The sequence below is a fragment of the Tiliqua scincoides genome, chromosome 4, assembly GCF_035046505.1.
Source record: "Tiliqua scincoides isolate rTilSci1 chromosome 4, rTilSci1.hap2, whole genome shotgun sequence".
NCBI lineage: Eukaryota > Metazoa > Chordata > Lepidosauria > Squamata > Scincidae > Tiliqua > Tiliqua scincoides.
The window spans coordinates 135268614-135291558 of record NC_089824.1 but is presented as its reverse complement, the minus strand read 5'-3'; the positions used below and the strand labels follow the sequence as shown (position 1 = coordinate 135291558).

Here is a 22945-nt window from a genome sequence, read left to right as displayed (position 1 = left end):
AAATGAAGAAGAGTAAACCCTTTGTGACTGACAAATAAGTCTGTAAAACATTATCTACACTTTGTATTGGATGATGGAGAGGAAGGGGAAGGACTTCAGTAATTCCCTTCCTTGCCACTTGTAGCATTTGCTTTGCTCTTATTGGTTGTAATTGGAAGATGGTTAGTGGCTGCTGGGTTTAGTCATAATGGCTGTGTGTGTGTGTGCTGAATGAGGTTCAAAGAGGGGGTTTACTATCAGAAAAAGTCTGCAAATGAGCTAAGTTTTATTTTGATTTTAAATTGGGAGGGGGGGCTGCCACAATGAAAGTAAGTTGGAGTTGTTCCACTGATAACAGAATAGGCCCAAATGCAATCTTAATCTAAACACACTCCGCTTCTGTGTGATGCATGAGTGTTGCCAAACTAAATCCTTCTCAATAGCTGGATTCTGTGTGCAGTGAGCATAATTGGACACAGTGAAACTTACTTCTGGATAAGCATGCATTGGTTTGTGGTAGAAGTTACTTATTTCCCTAAACTCCAGTGGTTAAAGATGGTAGACAACAAGATCAATGTACCTCTAGGTCAGGGGTGCCCAAACCCCGGCCCTGGGGCCACATGCAGCCCTCGAGGCCTCTCAATGTGGCCCTCAGGAAGCCCCCCGTCTCCAATGAGCTTCTGGCCCTCCAGAGATTTGTTGGAGCCCGCACTGGCCCGATGCAACTGCTCGCAGCATGAGGGCGACTGTTTGACCTCTCACATGAGCTGCGGGATGAGGGCTCCCTCCATTTCTTGCTGTTTCACATCTGTGATGCAGTAGCGACAGCAAAGGAAAGGCCAGCCTTGCTTTGTGCAAGGCCTTTTATAGGCCTTGAGCTATTGCAAGACCTTCATTCATTCATATACGTTTGTCTTTAATATATTCATTTATGTAAACTTATGTAAATTTATTCAAATTTTAAATGTAAATTAATTCTTTTTTCCCCCGGCCCCCGACACAGTGTCAGAGAGCTGATGTGGCCCTCCTGCCAAAAACTTTGGACACCCCTGCTCTAGGTCTACGTACCTCCTCTAACGTTTTCAGACTGTCGACCTCTCTAGCATTGTCTTTAAAAGATTTACTAGAAAACCAAGTTGCAAGAAAACATTCTTGTTCTGAGTAGTTTGTTCTTATTTCAATAGCTTAAAGCTGTTCATCAGCAGTTGCAAGCCTTGGCTAAAACCACTTTACCCAGACTGAAAAAGAGAAAGAAAGGCAGATCTAAGAAGGAGAAAAGAAGAAAAAGTAAAGCCAAAAACAAGTCTGGGAGTCAAAAGAAAAGAAAGATAAAACAAATGAAGAAGAAAATGGCTTTGAAAATGTAAGAGTGCTGGTGGATGTGAAATTGTCCTCCTAAGCTGTTTGACACTGAAGTTAACTTCTTGTTTTCTTTCTCTTGCAGTCGTTCAAAGAAAATCAAGCAGCAAGAAGAGACAGCACACAAATCGGAGGATGAGGATAATGCCAAACCGATGAATTATGATGAAAAGAGGCAGTTAAGCTTGGACATAAATAAACTCCCAGGAGAGAAACTTGGCAGAGTGGTGTACATCATACAGTCAAGAGAACCTTCACTGAGACACTCCAATCCTGATGAAATAGAAATAGACTTTGAAACTCTAAAAGCATCCACTTTAAGGGAACTGGAGAAATATGTAATGGCTTGCTTGAGGAAAAAGCCCAAGAAACATTACGGTGTGTATGTGAACGTGCACAAAAATATTAAGCAGTAAACCACCTGTTTCCGACATTGCTTAGATGTAGATCCTAACTTCTCTTTCTCTCCCCCCCCCCCTCCAATTGTGTGTAGGAAAGAAATCCAAGGAAGAACTTAATATTGAGAGGAAACAAGAATTAGAAAGGAGGCTACTGGATGTCTGTGGGCAACTCAACCCTAAGAAACAAAATGTAAAATGTAGGTGAACACTGTGTGCTGAAATGGAGTACAAGCTTAAGGGGAAAAACCCGTTAAACTATACAGCATTCTTGGAAGGGTCAAGGTGTTGCTGTCTTTCTGCTTGTAGGTTATCCAGTAGTACTGATGTTTTAGAAAGTGAAATGGGAGAAGTTGCTGAACTCTCCTATTCAGCACCTAGCAGACTAGCAATGCCTTTCAAGACTAGGTCCTTTGTTAATGTTGGGAGCTATCGCTTGCCCTCCCCCAAAATCCACATTGTGTTCAGATCTCTTTTCTGTCTTGCAGCTGAAAATAACGCAGTACCAAAGATCACTGGAGGACCACGCCGGCTAAGTGAAAGCAGCAGCTGCAGTAGTAGCTCGACTTCAGGCTCTGATAGTACTAGCAGTGATTCCAGCTCCTCCGATAGCAGTGATCCTGAATCAGGTCCAGTTTTTTTAACAAGATGACTGATTGCAGTGGGCCTTTTTATTACATAAGGCTAAACTGGGCCTCCCTTAAGAATAGTCTCTCAAACTCTTACTAGAAGAATTGTTTGTTTAAAATACTTATGCATTGCCCTTTCCCTCCCAGTAGGAGGCACTCAAGATGGCTCAAAATTTTAGCATATAATAAAGTTGCCTGGAATAATTATTGCCACTTCTACCCCTCGTGGGGATGGAGCTTGGGAACACACATCTTTGGATATCTTTTTCATGATTTCTATCTGAAAATTTGTTTAAGACAGGTTAGAAAGGATGAAAGCACTTTTTAAAAATCGGTATGGTGGAACCATAGCTCAGTGATAAGAGAATATGTTTTGCATGTATCATATGTTGGAACTTGATGTGTTTTTGGTAATGATTTGGACTAGAGAGACCAATGCTTTGAATAAAGCATCTGATATTTATTAAATGGGCATTTGCAAACACAGGCCTTTTTGTATACTGGCCTACGTATTCACTCAATACCTAGTGATCTTTCATTAAGAATGGAGTTCCATTTTGCATCCAAATAGCAGGAGTCTATGGATGCCATATGCAGAAGTTGGCACAGTTGACCCATTCGTGTAGTCAGCATAGTGAGAGCCCAAGAATAGTTTCCAGGACTTGTTGGAAGCAACGTGATGAGATGCTAGCCATTCTTCCTGGGTATGGATTCTCTCTGTTTGAGGAGACATTTCAAACACTTTCCCTGCCCCCATTATGCACGTCTGTTACAAGGGATGTATGTATGAAGTCCTTGTGTTTTCTATTACCTAATGCACATGATAAAGGGAGGTGGGTGAGGTGTTCAAACTGTGTTCATGACTCAGTTTGTCCATATTCTGGATTTAGAGTACAAAATTGGGCTGCTTGGAGAGTCAAATGTGATGTGCAGGCCATAAAGTTGGGGTAAGAAATGGTACTTAGGGTATGTCAATGTGTTGACTTGAGGCACTCATAGGTTGGAAAGGGATTAATTAGGAATATTGTAAATAGAAGAAGAAAAGGCATAGCCCATGAAAAGGGTGTATAAAGCCACCATGTATAGCTGCACCATAAATGTCTGACTTTCTCAATCTTTTACAGAAATGTGCTTAAAGCAAAGTGGAAACTGGCAAAAGGATTTCTTTTGCAAAGATAAACTTAAGGTACATGTGCCTCATTTGTTTGTTGAAACCATTGCAAGGTCTTGTTCATGTCCTTCTGCCTTCTGATATCTCTTCAGGGAGGGGGAGGCCTCCTTCATATACGCCCATTTGCTTCTAAAGATATGTCTTAATCTTTCCTCGGAATTTCTTCCACCGAACGATGCTACCTGGGCCACCAAATCCTTTGTAGAGTCACTGTGATCTAAGCTGTACTCTCACCAAAATTCAGCTTTCCATGTTATGTATTGGAAAACTTTGAAGCACAATGACTCATTAAAATACCAAAATGATAATAACCCCTATTGAATCCTCCTCCAACAGATTCCATTGCCTCACCCAAGCATGTCCTGCAGTGTTGTAACCCAAGCGCAGAATGTTTCACCATCAAGCATACAAACACAAAGATCTGCAGATGTAAATAATTCTCATCAGATGCTGCAACACTCTCAGTCTCAGCGTGCCCCTCTTAAGCTACCAGAACAAAATATTCTTTCTCCTCCAGGTAAGTCTCAGTAAATTGAGTGACTTACTAGATGCTCTCACTTGGCACTATCAAGGCCTTTGTAAAACTCATCTACAAATGTACTGCTTAGTGAAAATCACTGCTTTTGGGGAACTCTGGCAGGTCCTACACTCAATGCCATGTTTCCCTCCCACATTTTCCAGTGTGCCTTCATGTGCCAGATGCTGCCTCATGGTACTTTGGAACCAGATAGTGGAAAGATGCAAATTCACCTGTGGGCTCTCGCCTGCCTACTGTCCAGTTCCCAGTAAACTTTTCCAGATGGACACACAATGACAGGCTTACCAGTGGAAGCAGGCAGCGGTAGTGGACTATCTCCCCCTCCACCAGTGTCAGCACACAGGACATCTGGGAATTGCAAAATGGCACTGTTGGGAGGAAGAGGTCAGTCTGCTGCTGCTTACCGACAATTGCCTAGTAGCAGCCCCATGGGCCATGGCTTGCCAGGTAGCAGTGGGAAGCAACAGATCTGGACCCTTGCTGCCTCAGGGATAGGCTGGGTACAGGTGTTGTGTGGGCCCCATCATGTGCCCCATGTGTGGAGTACCCCTTAGAACCATCTGCCACTATCCCAAATGGAATTCCTGCAAGCATTATTTCAAGGAATATGTATCTTCTTTCTTTTTTCCTCTGATGGCTTGAACTCTAACATCTGTTCAGCTGACATCTGCTTGTATATTACCAGATTGGTTGGGCTCTATATAGAGGCAAAGGCAGCATTATCTCATGACTTTTTCCTCATTCTTTCTGCAGGTATGATAGCTATTGTTTCCCCAATGCACTGCACACAGGTTCAACATACTATGCAAAAAAGCTTGCTGGCAGCTCGATCATCTCTTGTCCAGTCTCCTCCCGTGCTTTCAGAGGTGATTATCATGTACAACTGCAAATCTGTTTTTAGAGAACATGGCTCCCAGGTTCTCGTTGTAATTTTAAGTTTCTAGGTCCATATGTTGGCTTTTTATTTGTGGAAGCCCATTGAAGACTTCCTCTTTTCAGGACTGACAAATAGGGATCACTTTAGTTTTTTAATATACAGGTGCAACCTATTTATCCACGGGTTTTTTATCTTCCATTTGTCTCAACTGGAGTGGGGTGGGGGGAAGTGAAAATCACACACAACTTTGCCTCCTTTGCCTGTGCTGGTCTGCTCCATTTCAAGGCAGCCCAAAACATTGCAAAAAGGCTCATTGGAAATAACCCTGGAGCCATGGAAGAGGTTCCCCTTGTGAAGGAACAGTCAGACTCCTGGAGCCTCTGAGGCAGCAGAGAGGCTGAAGGGGGGGGCAGAAAACCTCTGTAGTCAGAGCATGTGCAGCAAGGTGGAGCGCTCTCTCTCTCTCTCTCACGCTCACTCACTTGCTCGCGCACTCGCAGGTATGGTAGCAACAGAGGGGACTGCTTTAAAAAACCCAGGGAGTGTTTCCCAATTCCCCCCCCCCCTTAAAACTGAGATGTTGCAGGCTCTCCGTGCTCCAGCCTATGGAAACAAAACAGTCCAGCAAGCAAGTCTTCCCAGCAAGCAAAGCATGAGATTTAGGCTACAATCCAATCCACACTTTCCTGAGAGTAAGCCCCATTGACTAGAATGGGACTTACTTCTGAGTAGAAACACATAGGACTAGACTCTTATAAGCTCAGCATACCACCTGTGAAAGAAGTGGGGACAGCTGGCAACAGGGAGAGCTATGGAGTGGAGGAGGGGGAGGTGAAGGAGCAGAGGGGAGGGGAGGGGATTGATAACAGCTGCCTTAGTTTCCTTCCATCCCCAAGTTTCAGGCTGCAGCTTATTTGCTTAACTCTATGGAAATTAGCAGAACGTGTTTTCTGTTAATCAGGGTCACAGAATGGAACTCGCGCATGTAAATAGGCTCCACCTGTATGTAAATATTAAACTTGGAATAGCCAAAAAGACATTATTACAAATTCTAGGTTGTCTTCTTATTTAAAATGGGAAAGTTCAGGCAGTGAATGCTAAAGCATTATTTAATTATGGTTTAATGCTTGTAAACTCACCCAATAGCAACTCTCTAAACAGCTTTTGGAGAGAAGGCGTTAAAGTCTTTTAAATGCTGGATTTTGTAGAAAGAGTTGGAACAATAGCTTTATACACAGTCTTGGAGCTGTTTTTATCCTACACCTTTTGTTCTACACAAATATTTTTTCCCCTATACAAGAAAAATTACCACACATACCATTTGAGAAATATGGTGTGTATGTATCCCCCACTCCCCACAAATTCACAGGCTGGAAATCTCCAGTACTGAGGAAGGAAGGAAGGAAATTATGTTCAAAGAATGTTCATGAAATGACAGGACATGGTGTTGGCAGCAGGTTGTTGGGGGCCCTGGGGCATGATGCACTGCATATGGTGTATAGGGTGCTATCATGGTCACTGGTACTTGACAGTTCTGGGGTCAACCTGACCAGGTTCACCCTCCGATGGCTGGTGATTCTTGCTAGTTCCTAACCTGGCTGACCGCTGACACCAGTCCTTGGCACAGCTGTGAGCAGGTGAATCCTTGCTAGTCCCCATTACTTCTTGTATCGGACTAAGAGCTCCCATGCTGGAGTGATAGCGCGTTGGGGAGCACTTGATTTTTAAAAGTGCAAGGTGTGGTGTTTGGGGAAAGTACAAAATGGTGTGCTCAAAGGCTGAATGCAGATGACCATTTTCCACATACCTTCACCGATGTATGGTAACATCATCCTTGCCACTTGGCAGACCAATACAGATGAAAAATTGTGTGGTGAAGAGCTCACCTCTGGGGTAGTCTGTTTGGGCCCTACTGATAAGTCTTGAGCTATTTCACTAAGACTCTGAACTTTCCTGTAGGTATCTTATTCCTCCTCTCCAAATATCCTGGTGGGCAATACCAGAGAAATTGGGAAGGCGTTAAGTCAGACGCAACCAACAGTACTCCAGACTAAAACCTCTTTGGGAACTGCAGACACAAAACCTGTTAATCAAGAGCAAAGTATGTATACTAGTAATACAAATGTAACTGGGGCTGGGCCACATACTTCAGAATGAATGTTTGTGAATATTCTGATACAAATAAACTGGTACAAAAGGGTACTTTGTTTTGCTGGTTTATCTAAAAGTGTTTTGCATAATCTTTAGGATAAGCAAATTAATACTGTGGGAGGTGGAACCTTTCATGTTTCACTGAACTGCAGTTTAACAGATAAAACTGCTGTGATCCAGATCCATTTTGAATCAATGGGAGCTTTGCTACTTGTTTTAGCAGGATGTGGGTTGTGCCAATATAGGACAACTTTATTAAAATATGTCATAAGAACCAGTAGCAATAGTAAAGATTTAATTTGTTTGCATTTATCCAAATTGCTCAATTTCCAGAGTGCTAAGAAATTTTGTGCTGATGAATTGATCTAATTGCCCCTGCTTCTTTGAGATGGTAACAGCGATGCAATGAAATATATAGATTTCAAGTAACTTTCTCTAAAATTGGTCTAAAGGGAAAGTGTGCTAATACAGCAAAACATAATTGGAGATGCATTATCAGAAAGCTGTCTGCAGCACCCAACTCCCTCAAATACTTCCATAGAACAGGAGTCCCCCATGAAAACTGCGGTGGAGCAGGAAGCCTAGTTGCATATGCAGTTTGTAGACACTAAAGTACTGAAGTGGTTTGAGAGCTGAAAGTCCTAATTAGGCTTATGTGGAATCTCTTCTTCCTCTTAAGCAATTTCACTAGTGATAGCAAAATGTTTTGCTTCAATAACGATGCAGTGTTTTCACCCAGCAGGAAATGCAAAATATGCCATGAAATTTTGTCTTGAGTCAAATAACATCAATGGAAACTGAAGAATGTGCAGTGCACACCCTGTCCCTCTCATCCTGAGAAGTGTTGCTGGTCCTCATCGAATATCTTTTTGATTCCCCAGTAATGTGGTGGCAACACTAGTCCTACTGGTGAAATGCAAAAAACATCTTGTCCTAGAAGATTCTTCTTTTTTTTTTAAGTGGCTATAGGGCTAATTGGATTGCAGCAACCCTTTTTGGTGAGACAGATTGATTCAGATTTAAAATCAGATCACTGTGTTCTGATATCTTCTGTAATGCTAAAATGCCATTGCAAATGAGGGAGAAGGGGCTTGAGTATGTATTAAGATTTATATCCCACCTTTCCTACCGAATAAATGGAGTGCTCTAAGTTAATAATATGCCTCTGTAGTGGTGCAAGGATCACAGTTTGACTGGTTTAATTGAGCAGTCTCTTCTACCACGTGCCAGAGCAATTAATATCATTGTTTGTAAAATTTAAAAAGGACTGCTGCAATCATACTTGGAACATGATGTTTGTGAGTAATGGTTATTGGCGGCATTCACCATCTTTTTCCAGATCATGCACCTAAGAGGAGGATTTATCAAAGTATGAGGTATTATTTGCAGCTATCTAAAAACTTCCAATTAACCTAAGCATCTGAGTGAAATTTATTTCCTGAAGGCCATGTTCAGTAACAATATGGGCTCTTAAGTATTTCTTCAAGCCAATGGGATTTAAAGACCTTCTTCAAGAGAGTATTTAAGGACATATTTATGGCTAATTCACAAGATTACCTAAGTTCACCCAAGACTTTCCTACAGCTGACACTTTCCAAAAAAATCTATCTCTACAAAGCAATAGCAGGCAAAACTTTCAGGCAGGCAGGAATTCTATCTGTGCAGAGTCCAAATGTTCCTTTCTCTGTCCTGAATGTGCTATCCATCTCTAGTCTTTACTTTTAACACTCTGGTGATGGTAACTGTAACTCAGGTCCCTTACACTTGATCTAACTGCAGCCATTCTGTTACTCAAGGATGAGGAAGTTAGGGCTGTGCCTTCGAATTTGAAGACCTAGAGGAGGGGAAAACATTCTAAATGCATGGGTTGCTAAAGCCAGGTGGTCACAAGAAGTTGTAGCATGAGATTGACATCTAAATAAAATCCATGGGAAAAACTGCTTAAATGTGGAGAGGACCACTGCACAAAACATACTTCTGATCAACTTCTCTGCAGTTGTGTTTCAAGCAGCATCCCATGAAATTGCTTTCATGTGTGCACTGGGCCCAAATATGGTAAAGTTTTAATTCATTTTTTAAGTGCATACAGAGATTTGTCAAGGGTAGCTAGCAACTGACACTAAACTGTTCATATGTGGCAATAAGCTAGCCTGCTGCTCCTACCATAGACCAAATTAATATAGATCTGCAAGCCATAAAGGCTAGCATCTAAAGTTACATCTGCAGCAGCATTTGTGCAAACATGGTTTCTCTTCAGTCTGGATTGTGCAGAACTCTTCATAGGCGATTACTTAAGGTGCAGTAAAGATGGGCAATCTTCTTAAGCAGCACGAATGCATTCCTTTAATCTAGAGATGGATAGAATAAGCACAGAAGCACTGTTGCTTGTATTGTCAGAACATAAATGTGGTCTACAGTGCCAGCTATCCAGATCAGTTGACACATGACAGCTTGTTTCAGTAGCAAAATGGGGTTACTGTGTAGTAATCCTTCCTTTTTAAAATAACTTGGATAGAAAGAACCCCTTTTTTGTTCTGTTAATCTTTTTGAGGAAGGCACGGGTTCAGAGATAGAGGACGTATCTCTTACATAGAACTCAATAGACGGAACATGTTCCAAAAGTCTTTCCACACCTACTGGAAAAACAGTTGCGCATGGAGATGAATTGTACTAGCTTCTGCAAGTGCAATGTTCTGAAACGTCATTAATTCACATTTTCAATTCATTCATTTAATCCTGTATCGATTGTCTCCTTCCACTCGCAGACTGGCCAGAACATTTTGCACTCTGGTAGCTGATAACATGCAATCATTTAGCAGCAACCATTTCTCTTCTCTTCACCCCTCCATCACTAAGGCCTTTTCATCCATTGTGGTGTTCCATGTTTCCACCTTTGTTTTTACCATGACAACTGGTAGCAAAGAGAGCTTGCTTTCTTAAAAATGTGACCCATGAGAGGGTTTCAGTAACATACAAGTTGGCCAGTATTTCATCATATATGGGGTGACCTCTCCCAAATATGTAAATGGAGACTCTGTTCAGAGGGAGCTCCCCATGGTAGAAGATCTAGTTAGGGTTCTACCTTTAATTCCACATACCTACAATATCCCACTTTCTAATAACAGTTCTTTTTAGCAGAGCCCTGTTTTCTCTCATTTAGTGTATAGGTTTTTAAAATCAATGTTTTGCTATTGTTTTTACTTCTCTGTGTAATTTTTTTAACATACTACTTTGTGCTGTATGACTGGGTGGAGGGTACATCCTGTATCTCCACCAATCATAACTAGAATCAGGGCTGGCCCAACTGTGAGGTGAAACAGCTGCTTTTAATGTTGGGTTGTTGCAGGTGGCAATCTTTGCCCATTCACCACTTCCACAGCTGCTTCATCTTGCCTCCATGTCCCTCTTTCTCCTTGCTCTGCTGCTCTTTGTTTTGAAAGGGAACCAGAGTAAGGTCAGTTACTCCTCTCTCATTTCCAAAAAGGAGGAGGGGATCTTTTTTTGGAAGTGGAACACTGCTTCCTTGTTCTGGCCCCACTCTGCTGTTCAACACTTGATTGTCTGACCAATGGTTCAGCACATGGCCATTTTATGCTCTTTGGTCACAGGAGCCAGTTGGACTCATTCAACAGCACATGTAGAATTTGGCTTTCTTCTCATATCGAGAAGCCCGGAGCCAAACTCTATATTATGTTAACCTACTTGGTCCTGATGTGTTTTGTTTTCCTTCATTCCATTTCAGGTAGTGGAAACATGGCTGATTCAGATTTGAGCTGCAGTAGGGCTTGGGTTTTAAGATTTTCACTGATTCTGATCAGGCCCTTTCCCAAAAAAATATCTGCTGTTAACCTGTGTTAGAGCCAGACATACCATGACTGTGATGGACAGCTTGGCATTTGTGTGTGTGTTTTGGTACTTCCCTATGTATGCCGAGCCTGAAACCTGCAAGTGGCTTGCCATGGAGTGGATTTACAGTGTACAGGCTTTCCAAGCATGCATGATGCACTGAAGGGATTATGAGAAAAAACAGGCCTACTTCATGGCTTTCAGTGCTCCATGAACTGGCAAAAAGTTCTAAACTATAAAAATTTGCTGATCTGAAAAAGCACAAGCTGAAGAAGGAATATAATTTTCTTGGAATGCTGATGGAAAAAAGATCACACAGCTTCCATTTTAGCATTTTCTATTGGCAGTGCAGTATAGAAAAGTATTTTGTGTGTGTATGAAAGAACTGGTGAGGTATTATTGTTCTAGATTTTTGCTGGTTTAGTAGTTCCTTCTTAAAAAGAGAATTGCTCATATCACTAAATTCCCCAGTACCTGTAACTCAGTAGGGGTGAATTGTGCATTTAGGTTTGGGGCAGACTGACTTGCTTGAAAAAAGTGGAAATGGGCAGTGTGGACATATTTATGCTAAATGCAGTGCTCCTTAGTAACAAGCTTCTTCTCCTCTGGGGAGCCTGGGAAAGAGCATCAGGAGGCAAAATGGTCCTTGCTAAGAGAGAGAAGAGGGAGAGGAAATGAGTAACGGAAAATTTGTATCTCTTACACTCAAGCAGGCATCTGAAAATAGAATGCTGCAGCCACATGGGGAGTTCTTGCCCTTCTGCTTCCTTGGAAATTGTGCAAAGTAAACAAGGGACCAATAAAAACTTCCAAAGGTTTGAAGAGTAGAAATATATTCAATTTCCTGTTCAAAATGATAAGAGCTTTTTATTTGGGCACTCCTAGGGTGCATTTTTCTCATCGAATACAAGCGATTTAACTGAGGTGTTCTCCACCCCCTGGAAACTTGCTACCTTGTCACTCATTGCTTTTGTTTACATTCCAGAGCTAAAGACTAGTTTCCCAGATGGTTTGTGTGGGCAACATATGACTGATTCTGCACATGCCACTGCTCCAGCAAGCTGCTTTGATGACTGTGAGGGTAAAAAAAAGAGAGATGCTAAACCACCAATATCTCTAGCAAAGGTAATTGTGGTGGGGATTGCCTTCTATAACATGCTGACACCTAAATGCTGGCTGTTTTTAGGGGCTGATTCAGGTGAACCTGTGGATATCTTTCTGACCCAATCAACCTAAGGGTGGCTATTCAAACACTATGGTTTGTGTGGTGGCTGCCTGTATACATGCAGAACACCCAACTCCTACCAGAAGTGTAACAGTGGGCGGGCATGCTGTCAGTCTGAAAACATGACTAACTCTATCACAAGACCCGTTGTCACATGCATAAAGTTGCTAGAGCAATTGACCTGATTTTTAATCCATTTAAAGGGAGTCTGAAGAACTGCAATGAATTTGTACCAGCTAATTCTTAAGAAATGCTGACCCTTTTACTTAGAGATGGGAATTTAGTTAAATGGCATAATAAGGTCCACCACTTGTAGAATGCTAACCAATATTCATTTTTACAGTTGCAAAAAACTTATCATTGCCTTATGAAAGTATTTGTGATCTTCATACAGAGTTGCTTTTCTCTTCAAAAGCAACTTTTGCAAGAGACTAAGGGTGCAATCCTAATCTCATGGGTTAAGCACATTTAAGCTTAAAGCACGTTTGCACCTCCTCGTGTGTTGGCTGGACTGGCACAGGGACGCACACCACCCAGAGGCTGCATTCAGCCTCTGCACAGATCTGGGGAGGGAAGGTTGCATTGGCCAAGCTCAGCCAATGCAGGGGTCTGGAGGAGGCAGGAGGGAGGCATTCCAGGGGGCGGGCAGGAAGGTGGGCAGGGAGCAGGAGGTGGGGCTGGGACCTGGCAGTTACACTGGATCCCAACCCCGTTCCCCAAGCAGCACGGAGCAGCTCCAAGCAGCTCTCTTCTCTGGCTTGCGTCACCTCCTGAGGTGGTGCAAGTCCGATGAGACCCATTGGGCTGTGGTAGCTTACCCAAGGGCAAGGGGAAGACTTTCCCCTTGCCTCTGACTGAGCCACTTCTGGCCCCAAACTTGCACTGGATACAGCGCAGGCCTCTGGTTTGCCTGTTCCAGCTCAAGATAAGATTAAGCTGCAACAGCCTGATCTTAACTTATGCTGGAACAGGCAGGCCAGCTGGCAACCTGGGGCAAGGGGAATCTATTTCCCTTACCCCAGGTAATGTGGCAGCAACCCAAATGGGGCCACTTGGATCTGCACCACTTAAAGAGTGGTGACCCACTCTTAGGAGAAGACCCAACCTTCTCCTGGACCCGACTCACCCATGGGCCTGGCTTCTTGTTCAAAATAGGACTTTTCATACTTTTAAAAATAACTTTATTTTAGGCTGTTTTTCAACAAAACAAAATGCACAAAGTAGCTGTGCTACCAGTAGGCTGCTTGTCTAGTTTAGAATGGAGTAATTAGTGGGGATTTCATCTGTAAGTATAGTTCTCAAAAGAATAGGCAGTATGTGTGGCTTTTTCATGGTATGGGCATCTCTTTTGAGTAAGGGCAGCCCTAGTTCAGTACATTTTCCAGTACTAGCACATGACTGAAGTAGCATGGTGATATTGGCCAGATATAATCAAGCAGGCAAGGGAAAAAGAGATTATCCCATAATGTCTGCCCAACATTTAATAAACTCCGCTGCTCCATTTTGGGCCCCATCATTTCTAGTTATTCTGCCCCCCATCTTCTCACAGCGTTTCTCTTACATGACTTCTCGCACGATATCACATCTCTCATTGCTGAATTCCTCAGAAAGGTCCTTACTGCTAACAGTTCTAAGCAGCCCTGATTGGTGTACTTGCTGGTGCAATCTCCCTGTGGTCATTTATAATTAATTGATGTTTCGTATTGGTGTGGTGTATTTATTTATTTAATTATGTATGTTGCATGTATGTTGTAGCTTTTTTTCTTTTTTGCTATGCCATTAAAGGTTGTTGAAATTGAATTGATTATCGCATAAATAAAATGGACTGTGACTAGGGGCCCAATTTTATCCAACCTTCCAGTGCTGATGCTTCCATGCGAATGGGACCTGTGCTATATCAGGGTGGGGGGAGTCAGAGAGGCCACCTCAAGGTAAGGGAACAAATGTTCCATTATCTCAGAACTGCATTGTAGTTGCATCAGGCTGGAAAGTTGGATAGGATTGGGCCCTAGGAGTAGTCACTAACTCTCTGATTGTGAGTTCCTGCCCTCCAGAGTAAGTTGAGGCAACCCTCATACTCTAAAAATGTGTGTGCATTCCTAGGAACCCAATCACTCCTCCAGAACTTGTTTTTCCCCAGAAAAAGCAGAATTCAGGGGTGGGCTGTTCAGTCCTAAACCAACAAACCCTGGTATCTGCTAAATTAATTAAATAACAAGAAAGCACCAATGATACGCTATCCAGCATTTTAGTCTTGTCAGAGGTGGAAAATTGGTCTCTGCTTGTGTTTAGAGCTGGGACATATCACCTGTATTAATTTCAGGACATCAAAGTCAAGCATGCAGATTCCTGGACAAGTTTAGGTAAAATGATACCTGCTCCATTCTCGGTCAAGTCCTCCAATGAAAGCTTCAGGCAGTTCCGAAAAGCTGCGCTAGAAAAAGAAGAGAGCGAGTGGGCAAAAGAACGAAAAAAGCAATTGGAACGAGCTGAGTGGAAACTGAAAAATCTCCCTCAGGAAAAAGAGAGGTTTGTAATTCCATATAATTAAACCAAAAGGCTGTATTTCACGTATCCGTTTAACTTAACTCATACTGTGTAGTTGCCAGTTGGGTTGCTTTGTGACTATGTAGAATTGATTTCTATTTGAGGGGAAATAATTAAGGCTGGTAGCACAGCTCTGTAAAATGGCAACAGTCTGCTGAATAAGTTTCTCAAGGTTAGACTGATTTTTGTATAATCCCATGTTTATAACTAGACCAATGCAGAAAGACGGTGAAAACTAGCAAACTGTGCTTATGGCAAACTGTGTGACTGCCTTGATGCTAGCAAAGTCAGATGTCAAACCTACGGTCATGCTTTTCAGATTATCTCCAGATCATAGTTGAACTACTGTACTAATTCCTAGATCAGTCTTCCTCAAATCTATGACTTCTGGGGTACATGATTCTTTTTTCTGGATTAAAACTCAAGACACACGTTGCCCTGTACTTAAACGTAGAACTATGACTGACTTGATTGAGCTTGAATCTGGTGACTGTGCCTGACAAACTTGACAGGGTGATGGGGGACATAACAAAAAGACTTCACAGTACTATCCTATGCGTGTAAATTCCAATTAAGTTCACTGGGGCTTGCTCCCAGGTTACTGCATATAGGATTGCAGACTTAAGAACATAAGAACAGCCCCACTGGATCAGGCCATAGGCCCATCTAGTCCAGCTTCCTGTATCTCACAGCGGCCCACCAAATGCCCCAGGGAGCACACCAGATAACAAGAGACCTCATCCTGGTGCTCTCCCCTACATCTGGCATTCTGACTTAACCCATTCCTAAAATCAGGAGGTTGCGCATACACATCATGGCTTGTACCCCATAATGGATTTTTCCTCCAGAAACTCGTCCAATCCCCTTTTAAAGGCGTCTAGGCTAGACGCCAGCACCACATCCTGTGGCAAGGAGTTCCACAGACCGACCACGCGCTGAGTAAAGAAATATTTTCTTTTGTCTGTCCTAACCCGCCCAACACTCAATTTTAGTGGATGTCCCCTGGTTCTGGTATTATGTGAGAGTGTAAAGAGCATCTCCCTATCCACTCTGTCCATCCCCTGCATAATTTTGTATGTCTCAATCATGTCCCCCCTCAAGCGTCTCTTTTCTAGGCTGAAGAGGCCCAAACGCCGTAGCCTTTCCTCATAAGGAAGGTGCCCCAGCCCCGTAATCATCTTAGTCGCTCTCTTTTGCACCTTTTCCATTTCCACTATGTCTTTTTTGAGATGCGGCGACCAGAACTGGACACAATACTCCAGGTGTGGCCTTACCATAGATTTGTACAACGGCATTATAATACTAACCGTTTTGTTCTCAATACCTTTCCTAATGATCCCAAGCATAGAATTGGCCTTCTTCACTGCCACCGCACATTGGGTCGACACTTTCATCGACCTGTCCACCACCACCCCAAGATCTCTCTCCTGATCTGTCACAGACAGCTCAGAACCCATCAGCCTATATCTAAAGTTTTGATTTTTTGCCCCAATGTGCATGACTTTACACTTACTGACATTGAAGCGCATCTGCCATTTTGCTGCCCATTCTGCCAGTCTGGAGAGATCCTTCTGGAGCTCCTCACAATCACTTCTGGTCTTTACCACTCGGAAAAGTTTGGTGTCGCCTGCAAACTTAGCCACTTCACTGCTCAACCCTGTCTCCAGGTCATTTATGAAGAGGTTGAAAAGCACCGGTCCCAGGACAGATCTTTGGGGCACACCGCTTTTCACCTCTCTCCATTGTGAAAATTGCCCATTGACACCCACTCTCTGCTTCCTGGCCTCCAACCAGTTCTCAATCCACGAGAGGACCTGTCCTCTAATTCCCTGACTGTGGAGTTTTTTCAGTAGCCTTTGGTGAGGGACCGTGTCAAACGCCTTCTGAAAGTCCAGATATATAATGTCCACGGGTTCTCCCGCATCCACATGCCTGTTGACCTTTTCAAAGAATTCTATAAGTTTTGTGAGGCAAGACTTACCCTTACAGAAGCCATGCTGACTCTCCCTCAGCAAGGCCTGTTCGTCTATGTGTTTTGAGATCCTATCTTTGATGAGGCATTCCACCATCTTACCCGGTACGGAAGTTAGGCTGACCGGCCTATAGTTTCCCGGGTCCCCCCTCTTTCCCTTTTTAAAAATAGGCGTGACATTTGCTATCCTCCAATCTTCTGGCACCATGGCCGTTTTGAGGGACAAGTTGCATACCTTAGTCAAGAGATCTGCAACTTCATTCTGCAATTCCTTAATAACCCTTGGGTGGATGCCATCAGGGCCCGGTGACTTATTGATCTTTAATTTATCAATGAGGTCTAAAACATCTTCTCTTTTAACCTCTATCTGACTTAACTCCTCGGTTAGGAGGGGCCGTTCGGGCAGCGGTATCTGCCCGAGGTCTTCTGCCGTGAAGACAGATGCAAAGAACTCATTTAATTTCTCTGCCATCTCTAAGTCTCCTTTTATCTCTCCCTCCCTCACCATCCAGAGGGCCAACCGCTTCTCTGGCGGGTTTCCTGCTTCTAACATATTTGAAGAAGCTTTTATTATTCCCCTTAATGTTGCTGGCCATGCGTTCCTCATAGTCTCGCTTGGCCTCTAGTATCACCTTCTTACATTTCTTTTGCCACAGTTTATGTTCCTTTTTATTCTCTTCATTAGGGCAAGACTTCCATTTACGGAAGGAAGCTTCCTTGTCCTTCACAGCCTCTCTAACTTGGCTGGTTAGCCATGCGGGCACTCTCCTGGATTTAGTGGAACCCTTCTTTCTTTGCGGTATACACCTCTGCTGGGCCTCTATTACTGTTGTTTTAAGCAGCCTCCATGCACTCTGGAGAGACTGGACTCTTTTTACCCTCCCTTTCAACCTCCTTCTAACTTAATAACGGTAAATTTTGCTGTCCAGTTTTGGAAATGCAGCACCCATGAGAAAGGACACAGAGGGGTAGCCAGAAGAAGTTGTAGTCTGAATTGGAAGTCGGAGAGGCATGTTGAGTGGATGGGTTTCAGCTGGACTGAAAGCAACTGGGAGGCTTCACTCCGAGTTCTCCCAGTTGCTTTAGGGTAGTGGTTCTCAAACTTTGTGGTTACCAGAGCCCTTTTCGCTTCTAGCAATGGTCTTGGAGAGCCCCAAAACTCCAGGAAGCACATACTGAGAAATATTGCTTTGGGGAATCTGAAGCAGGTCCAGTGGTTGCCTGCTTTTAAAGTCTGTTTTGCTCCCATTATGCTCTGCTTAAATATTTATAAATAAAACAGATAAGATGAAGATGCCATAAGTTTCCAGTGCTGCCACATCAAAAAGAAATTCAACTTGGTGGCATTGCCTTTGGACTTCTCAAATGCATGGAGAAGTAGAAAAAGCAAAATGATATTTCTCAGGTGGCTCCCACAACAGTGGGTTGAAATCCTCTTTGGAGCTGCAAAACAGCTCAGTTAACATTCCTAGGGCCAAGCTACACATCTCATTAAATACTGTATGTAGTTTGGCTTTGTGATATCACAGTTGAGGTAGAGGGAGGTTTTAACTTCTACATGGTCCCAATGCAGGTCAAAGGTTCCCCTCCCTGTAACTAAATTGTCAATCAATGGCAGCTTTTCTCCTGATGGAAATAGCAGAGTTCTGCTGTGCCCAGTCAGTGAGGGCTCAGGCATGGGGCCATGCTTTCTGGGCAGTGGTGATACTTTGCAGCTTTCCCTTTTCCTGTCAGCTGTAGTGTGAACTGCATTGGAGAACCCCAGCATGTTCTTACTCTCTGAACATTACTGCTCGTATTTTGGGGTGAGAATGGGTTATGAAAATCGGTGGTTCACTATACACGGCACACAGCTTGGAAACTGCTGTACTAAATAAATGCTCATTATGTTACTAACTGCTTTTGTACGCTTACAAATCATAAGAGTAAGACCTATATGTACACTTGAATTTATAACATTAAAATTGCTTCTGATATTTTAAAAAAATTGTATTGTTAAGGAACAATGGAGAAACAAATTTGGAATCCACTGCAGTAAAAGCAAGCTGTCCGCCTCCCAAAAGAGAGGCACCAACAAAAGAGCAGCTACCTTCATCACAAAGTCTTGTCATAGATCGTAACTTGGCAAGAAAAATGGAACAAGAGCGCAGGAGGAGGGAAGCGGTAGGTAATTGACACACAAATCAGCTTAAACAGTGTCAGTCCCAAAGCACAATGCAACAGCTGAGGATCTGTTCCAATAGCTTAGTTTGTTTTGGCTGAACTCTGTTGGCTTAAGCTGCCTGTGAAGAGCCAGTTGAGAAATTGAGGTTGGGTGACAATGAATGCTTTGGCTCTGTGGTATAGTGCAAAATAGCCACTGGATGCCATATAGATTAGTATGTACTAGAAGTAGCCAAACCCCAGCTTACGAACCACATGCAGCTCTCTGACATATAACATGCAGCTAGCAGAAATATGTTGGCTGAGTGCTTTTTTTCATCACAATTAATATAAGTGGTAAATGAAAATTTTCAAGCTTTGTAATTGTTTCCCAGTATAAACTGAGAGTTCAGTGGGTTAAAATGAACATTTAATGTTCATGGTGAATAAATATATTTAAGAATTTAAATACTTTAAAAATATTACATGTCTCAAACATCTCTCCTATCGTTGTCAAACACCTGACATTTATTGTAGGTGTCCCTTATAGTAAAGCAAATTTGGCCACCCCTAGTGTAGACCCTCAGTTCAATTTCAGCAACCTTTAATGGCATAGCAAGACCCTCAGTTTAATTCAGAAAGGCTTCAGTCTTTTAGGTTAAAATTTCAGATTCCAAAGACTGCTGAAAATTGCAGCCCTGTGTCGTTCCTTCCCCTTTTTCTTTCATGTCTTTATATATTTTATTTACATCTGGACTTTCTTCCACCATGGAACTTGGCAGCATATGCAGAGGTCCCAGGCAGTCTCCCATCCAGGTACTAAGCAGACCCAGACCTAATTAGCTTCAGCAAGATTGCTGTATTGTGTGCCCTTTAATTTATCTTGTGTCCTTACACCATGCATTTCTCTGGCACCAGTCAACATCTTTGGCTGCCACTTGTGGGGGTGAGGAAGGGGAAACTGTATGTTGGCATCACGGGGTAAGTTGAATGAGAGAGTGCTGATGAGATTATGGAGCTTAACATGGACCTTCCATTTTGTAATATAGTCATGGTTATTCCTCCCTGCATGCTAGATGGTTAGCATCCTTGATCCTAAGTAGTCTGTTTAGGCCTCAATAGATTAATTTTAAATAAATCAATAGATGAATTGATCTGCGTGATCAAAGTTCTACCTGCTTGAGTTTTTTAATGTTAATAGCAGTAATATAGAACCACAATCCAGACTGGGACCACGGCAAGGGGGAGGGGTGCTTTAACATTTTGCTGCATCTCCTAGAACTGCCTAGACCTGCTATTTTGTGTTTTTAAACTATAAGCAGGCTCTAATCATGCAATGGGTGTTTAGTTTGACCCTCAGAAGCGAATTCTGTTGTCTAGATAGTCATGGACAGAATTGCAACCTAAGTATCTTTTCAATTGCATTTTTTTCTTTTCATTTTTTCACAGATGGCAGGCACCATTGATATGAATTTTCAGAGTGACATTATGGCAACATTTGAAGAAACGCTGTTGTGAGAGGGATGGATGCTGGTGTAAATTGGTTATAGATCATTTTGGATTGCTAGCATATTACTGTAATAAGTTCGGTTTTATAAAATCTTGTACTAAATACATAAATCACTTGTAGCTTTTTTCATTATAAAGGCATAGTTGAACAGTCTGTCATGCATTATGAGCCAGATTTCTGAGCAGAGTTAAAATTTTGAAATACTGCTGCTTCTTTCAGACATTTTTAACCCTCAGTTTCAAAATGTTTTATTTTTATAAAAGAAAAATAAACAAAACCTGGAGATTCAAATTTAGTATTTAAATACATCTGTCTCTGCACTTTCATTATGCCAAGTTATGTATACTTAAAATTTTAACAAAAATAAATTTCATGGCATTTGATTTCTGGCTAATGCACTTAAGTTAACTGTATTAAGCGTTGAAATGGCAGATCAGCATGCTGCCTAACGTACTGAATACTGAAGAAACAAATGCTGAATTTCTAGCTATGTGACATTTGAAGAAAAGAATATATCTGTGCGTTTCATTGTCTGATCTGTAAATATATAGTAATTTTGGTTTTTCAAATAGTTTATTTTTTCTTTTTGAAAGTAACATACCTGCGGTCTTTTGTACTTGATACCAAATCGCCTTTATATTGTACAGCTTTCATATGATAATAAAATGAATTGTTGAAGCTTATGGTCTTGTGCTGCCTGAAACTTCTGCTTTTTTACAAAACACCACCCTTACTGTATCCACCTAGAAATTATGTGTGAAAGTTTCAGTGGAACTTAAATCTCCCTGTTTCTGAGATGTTTTTCAGCTCCAACCTATCTATGTCCTGTTCCCAAGCATGTTTCACTGGAACCCAAAAGTCCATAGGTGGCCTACCACACTCATACAGGGACTCTAGGGCCCTCCTTTTAAGTGGCACTTCCCATGCCCAGACTCGAGCTACTTTGAATACTGAGGGGAGCCTCTGACAGCAAACCCTTGCATGCCATGAGTAGCCATTCTAGAAGGAGACACCTGCATTCTCATAACAACCATGGAAAGTAAGGAACCTCCCTCTACCTTACAGTTTTCTTGAGGTGAAGTTCGTGTCTCAGATGATGTGAACGGTGATGTGGACTCCATGCTGCCAACTGCTTTCCCTGCTCACAGCTGCTTATTGACAAGATCTACTTTCCTTTCTCTCACACCCTCCCTTCAGCAGAGAGGCAGATATATTTCTCTGCATTGGGAGCTGCTCCTTCTTTGTAAACAGTCCCTCTTGAGAGCATGCTCTTAATTCTTTGGCTGTATAGGCACTTATCCCAAGTATGTACTTGCCTCCCACCACAAACATCCTTGTTTCTATTGCTCTTCACATTTTAAATAGGTTGCCTGTTCAGATGGAAGGAGAGGAGAATCAGTGTGGCCAGTGGTTGCTAGGCAACTACAGGCATTCCTTTACTGCAGCCAAGTTTGGAAGCAACAGGGGAGTGCTGGCAATTGCCATGAGGTACCCATGTCCCCCCAATACAAAACGTGTGTGTGTGCACGCACACACAAACACACACCTTCCTGTTTATTCTTTGTTTTTTTCCTGACTTTTCCAGAACCTACAAAGCCTTTCCTAGATAGAGTTCCTATTAACCCCCCTTTGGTATAGGACCCTTCACAGATGCAAGATGTATAGCCGCCTAAAGTCCTAACCAAAATTTAAGCCAGCAGTCTTCAGCTTGCCCCACAGCTGGGACCTGCCTCAACATAGGGCCCACAGCAGCTTCAAGCAATCTGACTGGTAGAAATCAGAAGGATGACAGCTAGTGTGGTTGGTCTGTGGAACTCCTTGCCACAGTATGTGGTGATGGCATCTGGCCTAGATGCCTTTAAAAGGGGATTGGACAAGTTTCTGGAGGAAAAATCCATTAAGGGTTACAAGCCACAATGGGTGTGTGCAGCCTCCTGATTTTAGAAATGGGCTATGTTAGAATGCCAGGTGCAAGGGAGGGCAGGTCTCTTTTTGTTTGGTGTGCTCCCTGGGGCATTTGGTGGGCCACTGTGGGATACAGGAAGCTGGACTAGATGGGCCTATGGCCTGATCCAGGGGGGCTCTTCTTATGTGGGTGGGGGGGTAGTGTGGTGAGTCTTCATAAAAGCCACTCCTTCAAAGTCAAGTCTCCAGGAGGATTTATCACTTCTGGACCACTGGCCCAGGCTACTGTTCCAACTGCACAGGTCTGAGCCTTGGAACAGAACAGAACAGTGGCAGCAGCACAGATGCAATCTGCTTGAGGTCAAGTCATGACTCCTAAAAAATCTTGGCTTTAAGCAAAAGGGGTGCAGAATGAAGAAAAACCATCACAGAATCTCTTTTCCCCCCCTTTCTCCTGAACAAGTAGGCAAACGCTTGCAACAGGCTGTGTTGCATCTTTTCTCTCCTGATGGTTAATCTCTATAAGCAATTATCCTCTCTTGGAGGGCCCTACAAAATCTAAACCAGCATTAGCCAGCCTTTCTTGCAAGAGTGCCACAAGGCAAGGTTGAAGCAGGAGACAGCACCACTCCAGTGTTAACTACACACTCTTGTGCTTTGTGATGGTTCCACCTGAACCACAGAATAGATTGCATC

General features: G+C 42.8%; 1 protein-coding gene across 1 annotated transcript in view; it reads left to right on the top strand.

The window, feature by feature from the left end:
• BRDT (bromodomain testis associated) overlaps window positions 1–20352 on the top strand; it is a 35807-nt gene extending 15455 nt beyond the window's left edge. Inside the window, exons 8-19 of the mRNA XM_066624563.1 lie at window positions 1164–1342; window positions 1424–1716; window positions 1832–1940; window positions 2205–2365; window positions 3490–3551; window positions 3873–4053; window positions 4828–5000; window positions 6911–7052; window positions 11934–12073; window positions 14497–14702; window positions 18693–18855; window positions 20284–20352. Coding sequence (XP_066480660.1) covers window positions 1164–1342; window positions 1424–1716; window positions 1832–1940; window positions 2205–2365; window positions 3490–3551; window positions 3873–4053; window positions 4828–5000; window positions 6911–7052; window positions 11934–12073; window positions 14497–14702; window positions 18693–18855; window positions 20284–20352 — 1878 coding nt within the window. The remainder of the gene's footprint in view (window positions 1–1163; window positions 1343–1423; window positions 1717–1831; window positions 1941–2204; window positions 2366–3489; window positions 3552–3872; window positions 4054–4827; window positions 5001–6910; window positions 7053–11933; window positions 12074–14496; window positions 14703–18692; window positions 18856–20283) is intronic.
• Window positions 20353–22945: the final 2593 nt, after the last annotated feature.